Here is a 14,758-nt window from a genome sequence, read left to right on the forward strand (position 1 = left end):
GCCAATCGGCGCGGCCCGCACGGCCCCACGTGGGAGAGGAGGTTAGTGACCACGCCCCTTTGAGGAAGGGTGGGTTCTCGCTTGCTCTTCCGCAGCGGACCAATCAGGAGGCGGTGCTGCGACACCACATGGGGAGCATCCCCCCCCACACACACCCCCTCTGTCTTAGCCAATGAGAGCAAAGCAGGTGCTCAGGGAGAGCCCTGGAGCCCAGCAACAGGCCACTCAGTCCTTCCAGCCTGTTACATAGGGACAGGGGGCCATTCAGTCCCTCCAGCCTGTTACATAGGGACAGGGGGCCATTCAGCCCCTCCAGCCTCTTACATAGGGACAGGCCATTCAGTCCCTCCAGCCTGTTACATAGGGACAGGGGGCCATTCAGTCCCTCCAGCCTGTTACATAGGGACAGGGGGCCATTCAGCCCCTCCAGCCTCTTACATAGGGACAGGCCATTCAGTCCCTCCAGCCTGTTACATAGGGACAGGGGGCCATTCAGCCCCTCCAGCCTCTTACATAGGGACAGGCCATTCAGTCCCTCCAGCCTGTTACATAGGGACAGGGGGCCATTCAGTCCCTCCAGCCTATTACATAGGGACAGGGGGCCACTCAACCCCTCCAGCCTGTTACATAGGGACAGGGGGCCATTCAGTCCCTCCAGCCTGTTACATAGGGACAGGGGGCCATTCAGCCCCTCCAGCCTGTTACATAGGGACAGGGGGCCATTCAGCCCCTCCAGCCTGTTACATAGGGACAGGGGGCCATTCAGTCCCTCCAGCCTGTTACATAGGGACAGGGGGCCATTCAGTCCCTCCAGCCTGTTACATAGGGACAGGGGGCCATTCAGTCCCTCCAGCCTGTTACATAGGGACAGGGGGCCATTCAGTCCCTCCAGCCTGTTACATAGGGACAGGGGGCCATTCAGCCCCTCCAGCCTGTTACATAGGGACAGGGGGCCATTCAGTCCCTCCAGCCTGTTACATAGGGACAGGGGGCCATTCAGTCCCTCCAGCCTGTCACATAGGGACAGGGGGCCATTCAGCCCCTCCAGCCTGTTACATAGGGACAGGGGGCCACTCAGCCCCTCCAGCCTGTTACATAGGGGCAGGGGGCCATTCAGTCCCTCCAGCCTGTTACATAGGGACAGGGGGCCATTCAGTCTCTCCAGCCTGTTACATAGGGACAGGGGGCCATTCAGCCCCTCCAGCCTGTTACATAGGGACAGGGGGCCACTCAGCCCCTTCAGTCTGTTACATAGGGACAGGGGGCCATTCAGTCCCTCCAGCCTGTTACATAGGGACAGGGGGCCATTCAGCCCCTCCAGCCTGTTACATAGGGACAGGGGTCCACTCAGCCCCTCCAGCCTGTTACATAGGGACAGGTGGCCATTCAACCTCTCGAGCGGAACAGGAGGCGGCTAACTCAGACCCTCTAGCCTGTTACATAGAGATAGGAGGAGGCCATTCATAGAAAATAGGTGCGGGAGCAGGACATTCGGCTCTTTGAGCCTGCACCACCATTCAATATGATCATGGCTGATCATTTGCCTCAGTACCCCACCCCAGCCTTCTCTCCATACCCCCTGATCTCCTTAGCTGTAAGGGCCCCATTTAACTCACTTTTGACTATGTCCAACGAACTGGACTCAACATCAGCCCATCCAGCCTGTTACATAGGGACAGTAGACTCTACCCCTCGCGCCTGTTCCATATGAACAGGAGGACGCCACTCAGCCCCTGCAGCCTGTCCCACCAATCAAATAATTTCTGATCTATATTATGCTTGTGATGTTTGAACTATATAGATCACTAGTTAGGCCAGAGCTAGACTACTGCGTACAATTCCGGTCACATTACAGGAATGATGTGATTGCATTAAAGAGAATAGAGAGGAGATTTATGAGGTTGTTGCCAGGACTGGAGAAGTTTAGCTATGAGGAAAGACTTGATAGGCTGGGGTTTTCTTCGGAACAGAGGAGAGACTTCATTGAGGTGCATATAATTGAGAGGCCTAGATAGGAGTGAATAGGAAGGACCCATTTCCCTCAGCAGAGAGGTCAATACCAGGGGGCATAGATTTAAAGTAACTGGTAGGATCCTTCACCAACACCACCATCTCCAAGTTCCCCTCCAAATCTCACTTGGAAATATATCGCCGTTCCTTCGTCGTCGCTGGGTCAAAATCCTGCAATTCCCTCCCTAACAGCACTGTGGGAGCACCTTCAGTACACGGACTGCAGCGGTGGCTCACCACCACCTTCGAGGGCAATTAAGGATGGGCAATAAATGCAATGCTCACATCGCAGACAAGCTTTGATTTTAAGGTTATGTCCCCTTGTCCGAGACTTCCTACACCAGCGGAAAAAGTTTCTACCTACCCTAGCAATTCCTTTCAACACCCTAAAACCCCCAGTAAAATGGCCTTTTAACCTTCAATATTCCAGGGAATACAAGGCTGGTTTATGTAATCTCTCATAATCTAACCCTTGGAGCTCTGGTAACATTCTGATGAAACTAGACACAGCCCTTCAAAGAAAACCAGCTCGCTACATAATTATTAGACTGCAATCTGTGTTGCAGCCATGTGATCAGTTCCATTTCCTTGTGGTTAAGGCAAAAAATAAAATAGCAATCAAATAAAAATAGTAAAATGCTGGAAGAGCAGAGCAAGGCAATCACTGCCCTAAAGAAGGTGTGTGTTAATATTTCAGGTGGAAACTTATCTGCATTGAAATGTTAACACAGGAAGTCAACGGATGGGAATGGGACTAATTGGATCGCTCTTTCCAAGAACCAGCACAGATGTGATGAGCTAAATAGCCTCGTTCTGTGCATTATAATTCCAGGAGACAATTTGGCCCTTTGCACCTACAATGGTATCAGTTCTTTAGTGGGAGCATTCTGCGCTATTTCCAGTAGATTCTGCTTGTGTCATTGCAACATCGCAGAGAAAACCTCTTGCAAACTGCACAGTATTTAATTTACTTCAATTTAGACAATTCCTTGGCCATCTTGCATGTGAATGCACAATGATAGTCAAATCCTTCTAATGTTGCCATTTGATTGTGAATCTTGTAAAACTGGTTTTATATTCTTCCCTGGGCACTATGCTCCTGCAGTTTTTTGCATTCCATCTCTTCTGCTTTTGAAGTCACTTCCCCTGCTCTCTTCTCCAGCCCCGCCTCCCTCCCTCCCACCATGTATCTAAGCTAAATGTATTTTAATGACTTCCTCTGTATAAATAGTCTCTTTAGTCCTGTCCTGTTTATATGCAGCCCATCTCTTCTGTATCAACCTAGTTTACCCTAGTTATTTATGGAAGCATTTCCACAAGCCAGCTCCTTTAATTCTTGTTGTTGAATCATTTTGCAACACCGAGGATGTGATAAGGTACTATATACATGCAAGTTCTCCCTCTACCGAAGCATGACAATAACCCAGGGTACAATGGTTCCAGAGTCTTTCCATTTCCAGGCTGTACACTTGAATCTTATGAAGGCAGAAAACTTGCCTGATTATTTTTCAGCAAAAGCCTCACCTCTACCCAGTTCCTAACAAACCAGAAATCAAACCTCACTACGAGAACAAGTGCACAGACTGGCATCCCAGTAATGAAAATTCTATTAAAGGCCGCAGATACAGACATTGAGGAAATTCAGTTGAAGTAAGTTATTGCAGTAAACTCACTTAAACATGCCACTTTGCTGTGGGAAAAACCCTGAATGCCATTAACTATGAGCATTCTTTCTCAGTGTCAAAATAGTTTGATTTTTTTTGATGAGGAAGAGGGCAGAGGGGGTGTTAAAATGGAAGAGATGCAAAGAACATGTACAAATGTTTTTATTTAATCACGCAGGAGGAGTTACAAATGGAAATATTTCACAAAGCTCATACAACAAAAAACACATTTTTTCCCCTTAACATCTGCCACACTGATCCACGATGTGCTCACCAGCAGTAAAACTAAATGGTGGTACATTATATTAGTTTAAAAACTTCACACAAGAACTTTGTCCCCTTTACAAAAAAAAATGTCACAGTCAGCAAGGAGTACTTGCATTTAAAAAGGGAGAGTTACAAAGAAAAACATAAAAAGTCCACCCGATCCAACACTGCCCATAATGCAAAAAACAAAATCTGTGACGGGTTTCTCCACTTCTTGAAGGATTTCAAAAGATGTCTACTCTCTCTTGTTATAATAGCTGCTGCCGCCTGGAAAACAGAAGAGACAACAACAAGGTTAAGCTTCTAATTCCGTTAGTTTTTTTTGTGTTTTTTTTTAAAAAGCACACACTAACCGTGTGAAGTACTGGGCTGGCCGAGACAGGTTTACTCTTGGCAATACCGATTAGCAGAAAAAAAATTTGTTTGAAGAGCGAAAACTATGTTTTTGGTTGATTGGTCGTTATCTTCAAGAAATTACCCAAGTCCTCCATGCTCTTGGGCCCAGCCTTCAGTTGTTAAGCCAACTGCATTTTACAATACATAAACTATATTTCACACACACTGCAGACGCTGCAAGAATATACAAGTCCATTAACATTACAGACATGAGTCACGCATCACTACTGAGCTATAGAAAGAAAAAAAGGCAAGCATTATTTAGCAATTGGTAGTACATTATCAAATTACACACTATTAAAAGAAAGCACAATGTGTAAGAGCGGCTTTATCCATTGAAGAAACAGGAGGTCATGGCTATATTACCACTTAACTTGAGCCTGTAAAGAAAATATGACTACATAATTTTATTTAAAAAAAAGGAAAAACAATGTCTGCGTGAATGAAAGTGTATAATTAGAGTTTTTTTTAAAAACTGTCTTTAATCTTTATGGTGAGACAGAAGGTTGGAAGAGACCATACCACAGGGCATCTCGAAATTCTGTCCATAATGTGCAGGCTTGTGCGAATCGTGTGGTCATGGTGACATGGCCTGCAATGAAGCTCCCACTGGCAGGTACAAACATAACGGTACAAGTCAGAATTAGACTGGTAGCATTCTTATCAGGCTGTTGCTCTGATGTTCTTAAAACCCATTATGGTACATTACCTGAGATCTTTTTACTCATTAAGTGCTCAAACAGGACTAGGTTATCCTTACACAATTTACTGCTGTAAATATTTATGTAAAACTTCAAAAGAAAGAGTTAAATGGGAGCAAGAGTAAAAAAGTTATACCCATATTTAATACTTACAATAATGAAGTATATTTGCAGCATAAAGATATAATTGATTTATGAATTTAGATTACTAAGCACAGAGATTAAAGAGCTAGTTCAATCTGGAGGCAAATAGTCAAGCTGATGCACACCAATTCAGTTCCACCAAAGCACTGGGTGGTTTATTTGTTAAGTTTGCAATCATTAGCCATTTTAGAAGTCTATAATTTAAGCTTTTATTTTGCACGCTAGAAGTGTTTTTATACCTATAAAAGAGGGTCTCGATCAAGGAGAATTATGCTCAACGGACATTGAACAATTCAGCATGAAGCAGGGCATAGGCCACCAGGAGTGATCTCAAGTCTGCAGCTCAATGACTGGACTACAGGTTTTTGAACGATAAGGGAGTTGAGGGTTATGGGGGAGCGGGCAGGGAAGTGGAGCTGAGTCCATGATCAGATCATCAATGATCTTATTGAATAGCGGATCAGGCTCGAGGGGCCGTCTCCTGCTCCTATTTCTTGTGTACAGTACGAGTCCTCCTCTCTCTTTCCTCTCAGTCCGCTCCGCACCCCCCCCCCCCCCCACCCCCACAACCTCTTGTACTTGATTGGGATTGATTCTAAACATCCCCTGACTGCCCAAGTGAATTTAAAAACTTCACTTCTTCTCTTCCTTACCCACCCACCCCATTAGATTGGTCAATGAGATTAGAAGAACCAGATCATAGGTTAAGATGATTCTTTAAAATATATCCACAATCCAATTATTCAAAACAGGTGGATTTACATTTCAGCAAAACAGGGTCCAAAGTTACTGCGTGACAAAAACAAAAGCAGCCGTAACGTACTACAACCTACAACAAAGACCATCCTAGTCATTCTACCCGACCGACCGAGGAGAGCACATGCCAAGGGCTATAACCCTAATGAAAGTTAGTGAAATAGTACTTTTTTTTTAAGCAGAAGTAGCTGACCTCCAATCCATAGCTATAAAAAAACTTTTCCACTGCAGATCCAATAATGTACCTTCAGGTCTGAGAGACGGTGAAAGTTTCAAATAAACTTGGGTCAAGAACTTTTTTTTTTTAAGTTAAAAAGTTTAGGTAGCTGGGAGAGAGCTAATGCAAGGGCAATTTTATTAACCATTTTGAAACCAAAGAACATTGAACTAGCTTTTTAATTTCAAATGTGCACATTTTCCTCAAATACCTGTGAAACATGGGCTTTACCTTGTTCATGGAGAGCTTCGGAACAGCCAAGTCATCTAATAAGGCCTATACTGAGTTTGGCCACTTCCTCCTCCTCCTCTCCTAGGAGCTTTACCATAGGTGCCTGGTTGACCTGAAAGTAAAATTAGTTGAAGAAAAGGATTTGTCAACTCTCAAGCTGTTGACTACCTTTTGAACTAAACTTCTGCTCACCCAACACCTTTGTCAGAAGTGTCAGTGTGGCTCAGCTCAGGTGGCACGCTCACCTCTTCAGTCAGGAGACAGTGGGTTCCAAGCCCCTTCTCGGACCCAAACACTGAATCTAGCTTGATGCCTACAGTGCAGCAGAGTTCTGCATTGTCAGAGGTGCCGTCTTTCAAATGAGATGCTAAACAGAAGGTTTGTCTGCCTACTCTGATGGATAGAGAAGATCCCATGGCACTATTCAGAGGCACAGGGAGCTCTAGGGCAACATTCATCCCTCAACCAGCACCAAAAAACAGAATGGCCATTTATCTCAATGCTGTTTGTAGGACCTTGCTGTGTGCAAGTTGGCTGCCGTGTTTGCCTACATTAACAGCAACGACTACATTTCTTAAGTTGGCTGTGAAGTGCATTGGGGCATTCGGAGGATGCGAAGTGTTACAATTGCAAGTCCGTTCTTTGTAAGCCTTCTGGTTAAGATGCGTGCAGTTAAGTTGCAACTCTATCTGGGCAGCAATGTTCCCTCTAATTTTGTTTCGCCTTACGGTGTTGCTTTAAGGGGCTGCACTGGCCATTCAAAATGCCACGCGTGCGCGTTTGTGTTGAACAGCCAGCTGCGTGGGTTCCCCGGAGCTTACAGGGAACATTGCTGATCAGAAAGGTAATTTTTGAAAATGCAGAGCAACATCCAGTTCAATATTCCATTAATCTTTAGATTATAAAGAGGAATCTGCTTCTCGTGATCACACAGATGTATGGGTGAAACCCAGCTTGCCACACCCGATGAGATTCAGCCTGCATATATCCCATCAGGTGTGATCAGTTTAAGCGGAGGAAAGAAGAAAGATTCCTTTGATTTAACCGGTAAGAATGCCTAAAAAATTCAATTCAGGAAATGGTTTGCCTGTTCACAGCAGTGCTCCTTGCCACTGAACAGCAGAGCAGCGCTAACAGCAGGCACTTCCAATTCATTTGAATTTAGCTTTTAGATATTCTTCCAACCAACGTCCTCTTATGGAATGTGTTCTTTTTTTTTTTTAACGGCGTGCAGGCAGTTTCAGCAGCGCTGCGGCTGTGTAAATCTGTGGTGCACTGCTCGGACAGGGTAAAACACCCCTGAAAGTTAAACACATACCTAAAATTAAACTTTAACAGGGGTGCCTTATTTCAGCCCTGCTCAGCGACCAACTTTGGGCGGGTGATCAGATCAATCACTACAACTGGATTCCACTGTGGTCCCCATTTGGTGCAATCCTTTTATGATCCGCCGTCTTGAAAGATCAGCTTCCCTTTTCTTGAGGTGTGGGGGTGGGGGTGGGGGGGGGATTGAGGAAGAGGTGTTTTAAGTAGATCTCAGCATTTCACGAGAGAGATCACAATGGGAAAGCAGGGCAAGCTTTGAAACTATTTTGTTTCACGAGGGAGAGAGGATTCCTGGAATACTATAAACTTTCCAGGGCATAACAGCAAGTTAGCAAAAGTCAGATACCGAGACCAAATGTAAGAGGGGACAAACTCCTCCTCCTGTCTCCCAGGAGCAGCAACTCCTTGCTGCTTTATGGTTCCACGGGCACCAGTGGACCTCCGCTACACCTCAGCCAAGTGATCATACTTCATGTGTGAGCTGAATCTCAGTAGGCTATTTGAATGCATGAGGCATCGCAGCTGATCCTGTTCTCATCCGATGTCTGCAAGCATGTGTCCAGAAGGGGCTGCCGGATAGCCAATCAGGTGCGGAAACCCTGAGCAATATCCCCTCCCCGACCCAGGGGCGTCGAGACCATTTCCATGACATGCTGTCAGCTGTGGCTCAGTGGGTAGCGCACTCGCCCCGAGTCAGAAGGTTGTGGGCTCAAGTCCCACTCCAGGGACTTGAGCACAAAATCTAGGCTGACACTCCCAGTGCAGTGCTGAGGGAATGCCGTCTTTCAGATGAGACGTTAAACCAAAGGCTCTGTCTTTGATCCCATGATCCCATGGCACTATTCGAAGATCAGCAGGGGAGTTCTCCGCGCTGTCCAGGCCAATATTTACCCCTCAAACAACACCTGAAACTGATGCTCTGGCCGTTATCACATTGCCATTTGTGGGAGCTTGCTGTGCACAAATTTGCTGCCACGATTCTTACATTACATCAGTGACTACATTCCAAAAAGTAATTAATTAGCTGTAAAGCGCTTTGGGGCGTGCAGAGGTCATGAAAGGCGCTATAGAAATGCAAGTCTTTCTTTAATACCTACCACTGTCCAAGTGGAGATGAACTAACACCAGAGTCTGGGAATCCAATAGCCTTCCTACTGTATATGGTTCAGCTACTGACAACCAGGTGAGCCATCAGGAGGTCCAAGCAACAAGGTGGTGGGTGAAATTTTAGGAGGTATTTCCATCATCTTCCCTGTTCAGGTTTCTCGTGGCCATATACTTACTGTGGGTAGGTGTGTGACCCACTATCAGAGTGAAGTCTGCCAATGTCACTCAAACCACTTACTAGAGAGACAAAGCAAATCGCTCTCCATTTCGCCTCTCCCTTTGTTGGAAAATACCTCTCCACTACAGATCAGCAACTCAGCGGATTGACAGACCAAGGGACTACTTACTGGATTTTGTCAAGTAAACTATTGAGAAGTGACTCCTGGTCTATGAAACTTACTGTTATAATCACCATAGCCCTGTCCATAACCATAATAGCCATAGTTGTATGCTGGGTAGTCATAGCCACTATATCCACCATAATTCTGGTTATACCCATAGTTATAATTTCCATAACTTGGGTTCCAATAGTTACTGTTGTAGCTTTGGCTCCAGGTCTGGTTTTGTCCTAGAAATGACAAACAAAAAAAAAAGTTAGCAATTCAAAACAGATAGAAAAATCATTCATAGCTAGGCTTCAGACAAGTGAACTTTGCTTTAATATCCAAAACAAAATGCAAGAAACCAGGTCAAAGTAGGTCTCCATGGGCCTGCAGGGAGATCAATATGTATTTTCATGTAGTACAGGAGACATTCCATCCTTACTGGAGCAATCCATTTACTTCATACTTGCAACCAACGTTCCCTCGGAGCTGTCTGCTGGTCCCACGAAACCCGGGACTGGCTTTTCCCAATGTGAAATTTCACCTCAAACCTTTAAATGGGTCACGCAGCCCACTAAAGGGACCGAGCATCCCAAAAAAAGGATTGGGAGAATCATTGCTCTCAACTGTGGGTGTGGGTTTGAAGGATAAATATGGGAGAACTACCAAGGCAAACATCAGAGGGGGGAGGAAGGAAAGCACTAGCTCGGCTGAGTCAGCAGTACTCTCATCTCAAGGCAGAAGACGGAGGATGTGAGCCCTTCTCCAGAACTTCAGCAATAGTCGAAGCTGAAATTCCAGCACAGTACTGAGCTAATGCTCCATTGTCAGAGGTCTCCCCTTTTAGGTGAAAGATTAGGTGGAGGCTCCGTTTGCCTGTTCAGATTGCATGAAAGACCCTGTGACAGCAGGAGGTTTTCTCATGTCCTGGCCAACATTGCTCTCAATCACCACTAAAATCAGATAAACTGTGCCATGCTTCCAATAGTTGTTTGTGGGACCTTGTGAAAAAACCTTGTCTGTGTGACAGTGACCATGCTTCCCATTAATTACAGGCGAGATCACTTAGCACTGCCCGACGACATGATAGAGCTATTTAAATGCAAGCTCTTTCCACAAACTTCAGCAGCCCCCTTTTCCCCAATTGGCTACAGTTCACAGGAAGAAGTGCAGGTAGGTATTCTGACTTTCTAACTTAGGAGGATGGCCGCCATGCCCACTGCTCCAGCTGAGTTCAGCAGAGAGCAAGAATCAAAATGGAGAACAATTTGTACTTTACGGCTCCATTTCACACTACATGGTGCATTCATCTGTCGAGCCAGAGATCAATGGGAAACCACAAAGTAGGAATGTTACATTCATGCAGTTGGGTGGGAGAGATTGGGCCTAAGGAAGGAGACTGGAGCCAAGAACAAAGCATCTTACTCTACGTAGGAGAGCTCAACAGTGATACGAGGTGCCCCAAACAGAGAAGTGGTCTTGAGGACAGTGACCTTGAGGAGCAAATAATGTTACACAAACTTCATGTACACACAGCATTATAAAACAAACGTGGGAATAATTTCAAAATTATAGCTATGCGTTCAGATGACTTTTGCAAACTTCTCAAGTTTTGATCTTATGGCTTTATTTAACCTCTTCTGATTATTCACTTCGTCATCTCCAGGGATTCACCAATTTCTTTATATTGCTCAATAGGTATCCCGACAAAGACGGACAAACGTAGCTGTGGTTCCATCTACAAACCCTATGTTATAAATGCTAGAATTCAAGAATCGTGCTGAAACAAGAGTTCCAAGCAGTAACCTCAGAGCTGTACGGGATGGGGCAGGGGGTGGGTAGCGTGAAATAGGAATAAAAAGATGCCCGTTGCGAAGATCGCAATGCTCCATACATTATACCTCCTCTACCTCTTCCTCTTCCGGTGATTCCACCGCGGCCTCCCCACTGCTGCTGCTGGTATACTTCCTTAGGCTGGGCCAACTTGATTTCAACCTTTGGAAAGAAACACACACGGCAGCCATTACATTTGTGAACCTGTTCGAGAAACTGCAGACATTACATGAAAACACACAGGAACTATAAACAGGGTCAGATGGACAAAAGGTGGAGTTTCACTTATTCCTAACTTGAGGAATTTACGAGAGGTCTGACGAGGTAGTACGTAGTATAGGCGCTCCGAGCACGTGTCACACAATTGCAAAAGGGGCCACACCTTGCTTGTTCCAACATCATGAAACTTCTTCTCCATAATTGTCTTCACTGGATTATCCTCTTTGAATGTGATGAAGCAGAACCCTCTTCTCTTGCTCGTCTTGGTGTCCATAGGGAGTTCAATAGATTCGATCTATGAAGTAAAACAAACTAATTATTTTGCTCAAGTGAAGGTGTGCGCTAATTTTTCTAAATTCCTTGGAAACAGCTTGGCTGCCCTTTAGCATAATCCCATTCTGGAGTTGCAGAACTTTGCCGGCAAAGTAGCTCCAAAAAAATTCATTGAAACCTCGGGAAATAAAAGTTTTTTCTTACACCCTTAAAAGAGACCATAACCCATTTCAAACCATTACCCAACTAACAGGAAATGTGTGACTCCAAACAATATGCCCTACGATTCAATTTTCTGTAGGAGCATGTGCTCATGACAGCACTGAAAGCACTCCATGAGGGGTGGGACTTCAACCAAACTCAGCACTCAAAAAACAGTGGCTTTAGCACAGAGAAATTGACATTTTAAAAAGCAAGTTAACCCACACAGCTCCTCAGTAGCAGCAGCAGCAAAGACCTGGGAACAGTGATCAGTTGGGGAATGGTGGATACTGTGGAACTGGGGTAAAACAATGCAACAAAAATTGAATGCATTTAAAATCTTCATGTATCTGAAGTTATTGAGATCATAATTGATTCAAGTTTCCAGACTAGAAGGCTCATATTTTTTAATGCTGAATACATTTACTGCTCAAAATAAATCTATATATGTACTCTACTAGTCTTCGACTAAGCCAAGGTCTTACCTCTCCAAAAGTTCCAAAATATTCTCTCACTTTTTCTTCTGGACAGTCAGGGTCCAAACCACCAACAAAGATCTTCTTGATTTGCTCCTTCCCCTTCATAGCCTGAGCTTTCTTGGGGTCGATAACTCTCCCATCAAGTTTGTGTTCCTTATTCAATACCTGCACGTTAAAACAAGACTGATTTATACTGCTTTGGTTGAACGGATCATGCTTCAGTCAGCAAGCTAGTATTTTATTTGAACTAGTTAGGATATTAAAATACGAATACTCTTAATTCCAAAAGCCTTGGGTAGATTTGTAGTTTGTTTATTTATTGAGTTAAAAAAAGGTACAAGTGAATAAAACTAGAAAGCATGAGCCCCATCGGTCCCCCATTTCATGCACAGCCACATTACTGCCCTACAGCAGCCTTGTTAAAGACCCCTTTAAATAATTGAAGACCTGCGATATTAACTCATGCTTTGTCACTAATTAAATGTACTTGCATCCTCATATAGCAGTCAAAGCCCAGCATGTAATGGCCTAGCATCCTCAATACTGAACTGTTTCAAAGTCAAAAGGGGCTTCCAATCACTTTTCAGCAATGTGTGTTTTAACAAAATTCACAATTATTTAAATTCATAGATTACAAATAGGGCTGGAATAAAGCCAAATTAAGATTCATTACCACACAAAGCTTCAGCCCCAATTCAAACTCAACCAAACTTGGTTTTCAGTTTGGTTCTGAATATTTAGGCAACAGCCACATCAATACCTCGGCTACAAGAACAGGGCAGACTGGCATCTCTGCGATGAGTGACTCACCTCCTGACTTCTCCACCATCTACAAGGCTCAAGTCAGGAGTACGATGGAGTATTCACCAGTCGTCTGGATGCGAACAACTGCAACAGCGCTCAAGACTCCACACAGCCCAGGACAGAGCAGTTTGCCCGATCGCTTTCCCCGCTACTGAACTCCCATTACCGGTGTGCTGTGGCTGCAGTATGTACAAGCTGCAGAATGCACTAAAGGGCTCTCCAACATTACTTTGACAGCAGCTCCCGGCCCTACAACCATGAAGGACACCATCATTCCAAGTCACAAAGCGACCGGTCAGACATATATTGCCATCCTTTCAGTCCGGTGTCAAAATGCTTTGGAATTCCCTACCTGACAACATTGTAGGAGCACCATAAGGCAATGGCACCCCACCCCACATACCTATCCCACAACTAGGGATGGACAATAAATGCCGTTTTGCCAGCATCGCCCATGCCCTGAGAACTAATATGTTAGTTTGGACTAATGGAGTGGTAGTCTCCACTACTTAAAGATAGGTAGGTAGGCATCCCATGATAGCCAATGGACAATGCCACAATAGAAAAAAATCTAGCCTAACAATCCAGTCGAAACTCAGACTGCTCACTTTCATATGAGAAGTTAAGCCAAGGCTCCGTCTGTCCTCTCAGGTGGACGCAAAAGATCCCATAAGCCCTATTTATTCCTCAAGCAGCATTACACACAATTATCTGGTAATATCTTCTTGTTGTTTGTGGGACATAGAAACATAGAAAATAGGAGTAGGCCATTCGGCCCTTCGAGCCTGCACCACCATTCAATATGATCATGGCTGATCATTCACCTCAGTACCCCATTCCTGCTTTCTCTCCATATCCCTTTAGCCGCAAGGCCCATATCTAACTCCCTCTTGAATATATCCAATGAACTGGCATCAACAACTCTGTGGTAGAGAATTCCACAGGTTAACAACTCTGAGTGAAGAAGTTTCTCCTCATCTCAGTCCTAAATGGCTTACCCCTTATCCTTAGACTGTGTCCCCTGGTTCTGGACTTCCCCAACATTGGGAACATTCTTCCTGCATCTAACCTGACCAGTCCCAGCAGAATTTTATATGTTTCTATGAGGTCCCCTCTCATCCTTCTAAACTACAGTGAATACAGGCCCAGTTGATCCAGTCTTTCCTATGTCAGTCCTGCCATCCCAGGAACCAGTCTGGTGAACCTTCGCTGCACTCCCTCAATAGCAAGAACGTCCTTCCTCAGATTAGGAGACCAAAACTGAACTTTAGACTTGAATGTAGGGGGTATGGTTAAGAAGTTTCCTGTTCACAAAGTGGCTGCCGCCTGCCACCATTACAACAGTGACTACACTTCAAAAGTGCATTGGGGCTACCAGAGGTCATGAAGGGCGCTATATAAATGCAATTAAAAAATGGTTAGTTGCATGTTCTCAGACATAGTATGCATAAACACATAGGTTGACAGGTCCCTACGCATTGAAACCTATGAAAACCACCTGTGATCACAAGATACGTGTAGGGAAAAGGTCCAAACTGTAAATTATTACATTACTAAATGCCTGATTTATATTGTAGAAGCAATTCTGCAATATAACATTCCAAATTCATTTTTTTTTAAATTGCATGGGGGTGGGATCCAGAAAGAGGGCTAACTGCAGATAAGCATCTGGTTAAAATTCCCTTTGTGCACATTTACAGGATTAGTCACTGACCTCCCCATGTATCACGGGACGTGATTGCATGCATGTGTTGACCTGTACACATGGCTTTAGAACGCACCCGTGGCCTGAAGAAAACAGCAGCGT

General features: G+C 44.8%; 1 protein-coding gene across 3 annotated transcripts in view; it reads right to left on the reverse strand.

Moving 5' to 3' along the window:
• Positions 1–3,819: 3,819 nt before the first annotated feature.
• The window catches only part of LOC139234830 (heterogeneous nuclear ribonucleoprotein D-like), a 31,630-nt gene continuing 20,691 nt past the window's right edge, over positions 3,820–14,758 (reverse strand). The window contains exons 3-8 of one of the 3 annotated variants that reach the window (XM_070865560.1): positions 12,154–12,312; positions 11,358–11,489; positions 11,053–11,137; positions 9,220–9,387; positions 6,387–6,498; positions 3,820–4,208 (exon numbers count right to left, since the gene is read on the reverse strand). In XM_070865560.1, coding sequence (XP_070721661.1) covers positions 6,422–6,498; positions 9,220–9,387; positions 11,053–11,137; positions 11,358–11,489; positions 12,154–12,312 — 621 coding nt within the window. In that variant the 3' untranslated portion in view covers positions 3,820–4,208; positions 6,387–6,421. Of the gene's footprint in view, positions 4,209–6,386; positions 6,499–9,219; positions 9,388–11,043; positions 11,138–11,357; positions 11,490–12,153; positions 12,313–14,758 lie in introns of all 3 variants that reach the window. The other 2 variants (XM_070865559.1, XM_070865562.1) reach the window with 2 other exon arrangements.

This window comes from Pristiophorus japonicus, chromosome 22 (assembly GCF_044704955.1).
Source record: "Pristiophorus japonicus isolate sPriJap1 chromosome 22, sPriJap1.hap1, whole genome shotgun sequence".
In the NCBI taxonomy this organism is placed as follows: Eukaryota; Metazoa; Chordata; class Chondrichthyes; family Pristiophoridae; genus Pristiophorus; species Pristiophorus japonicus.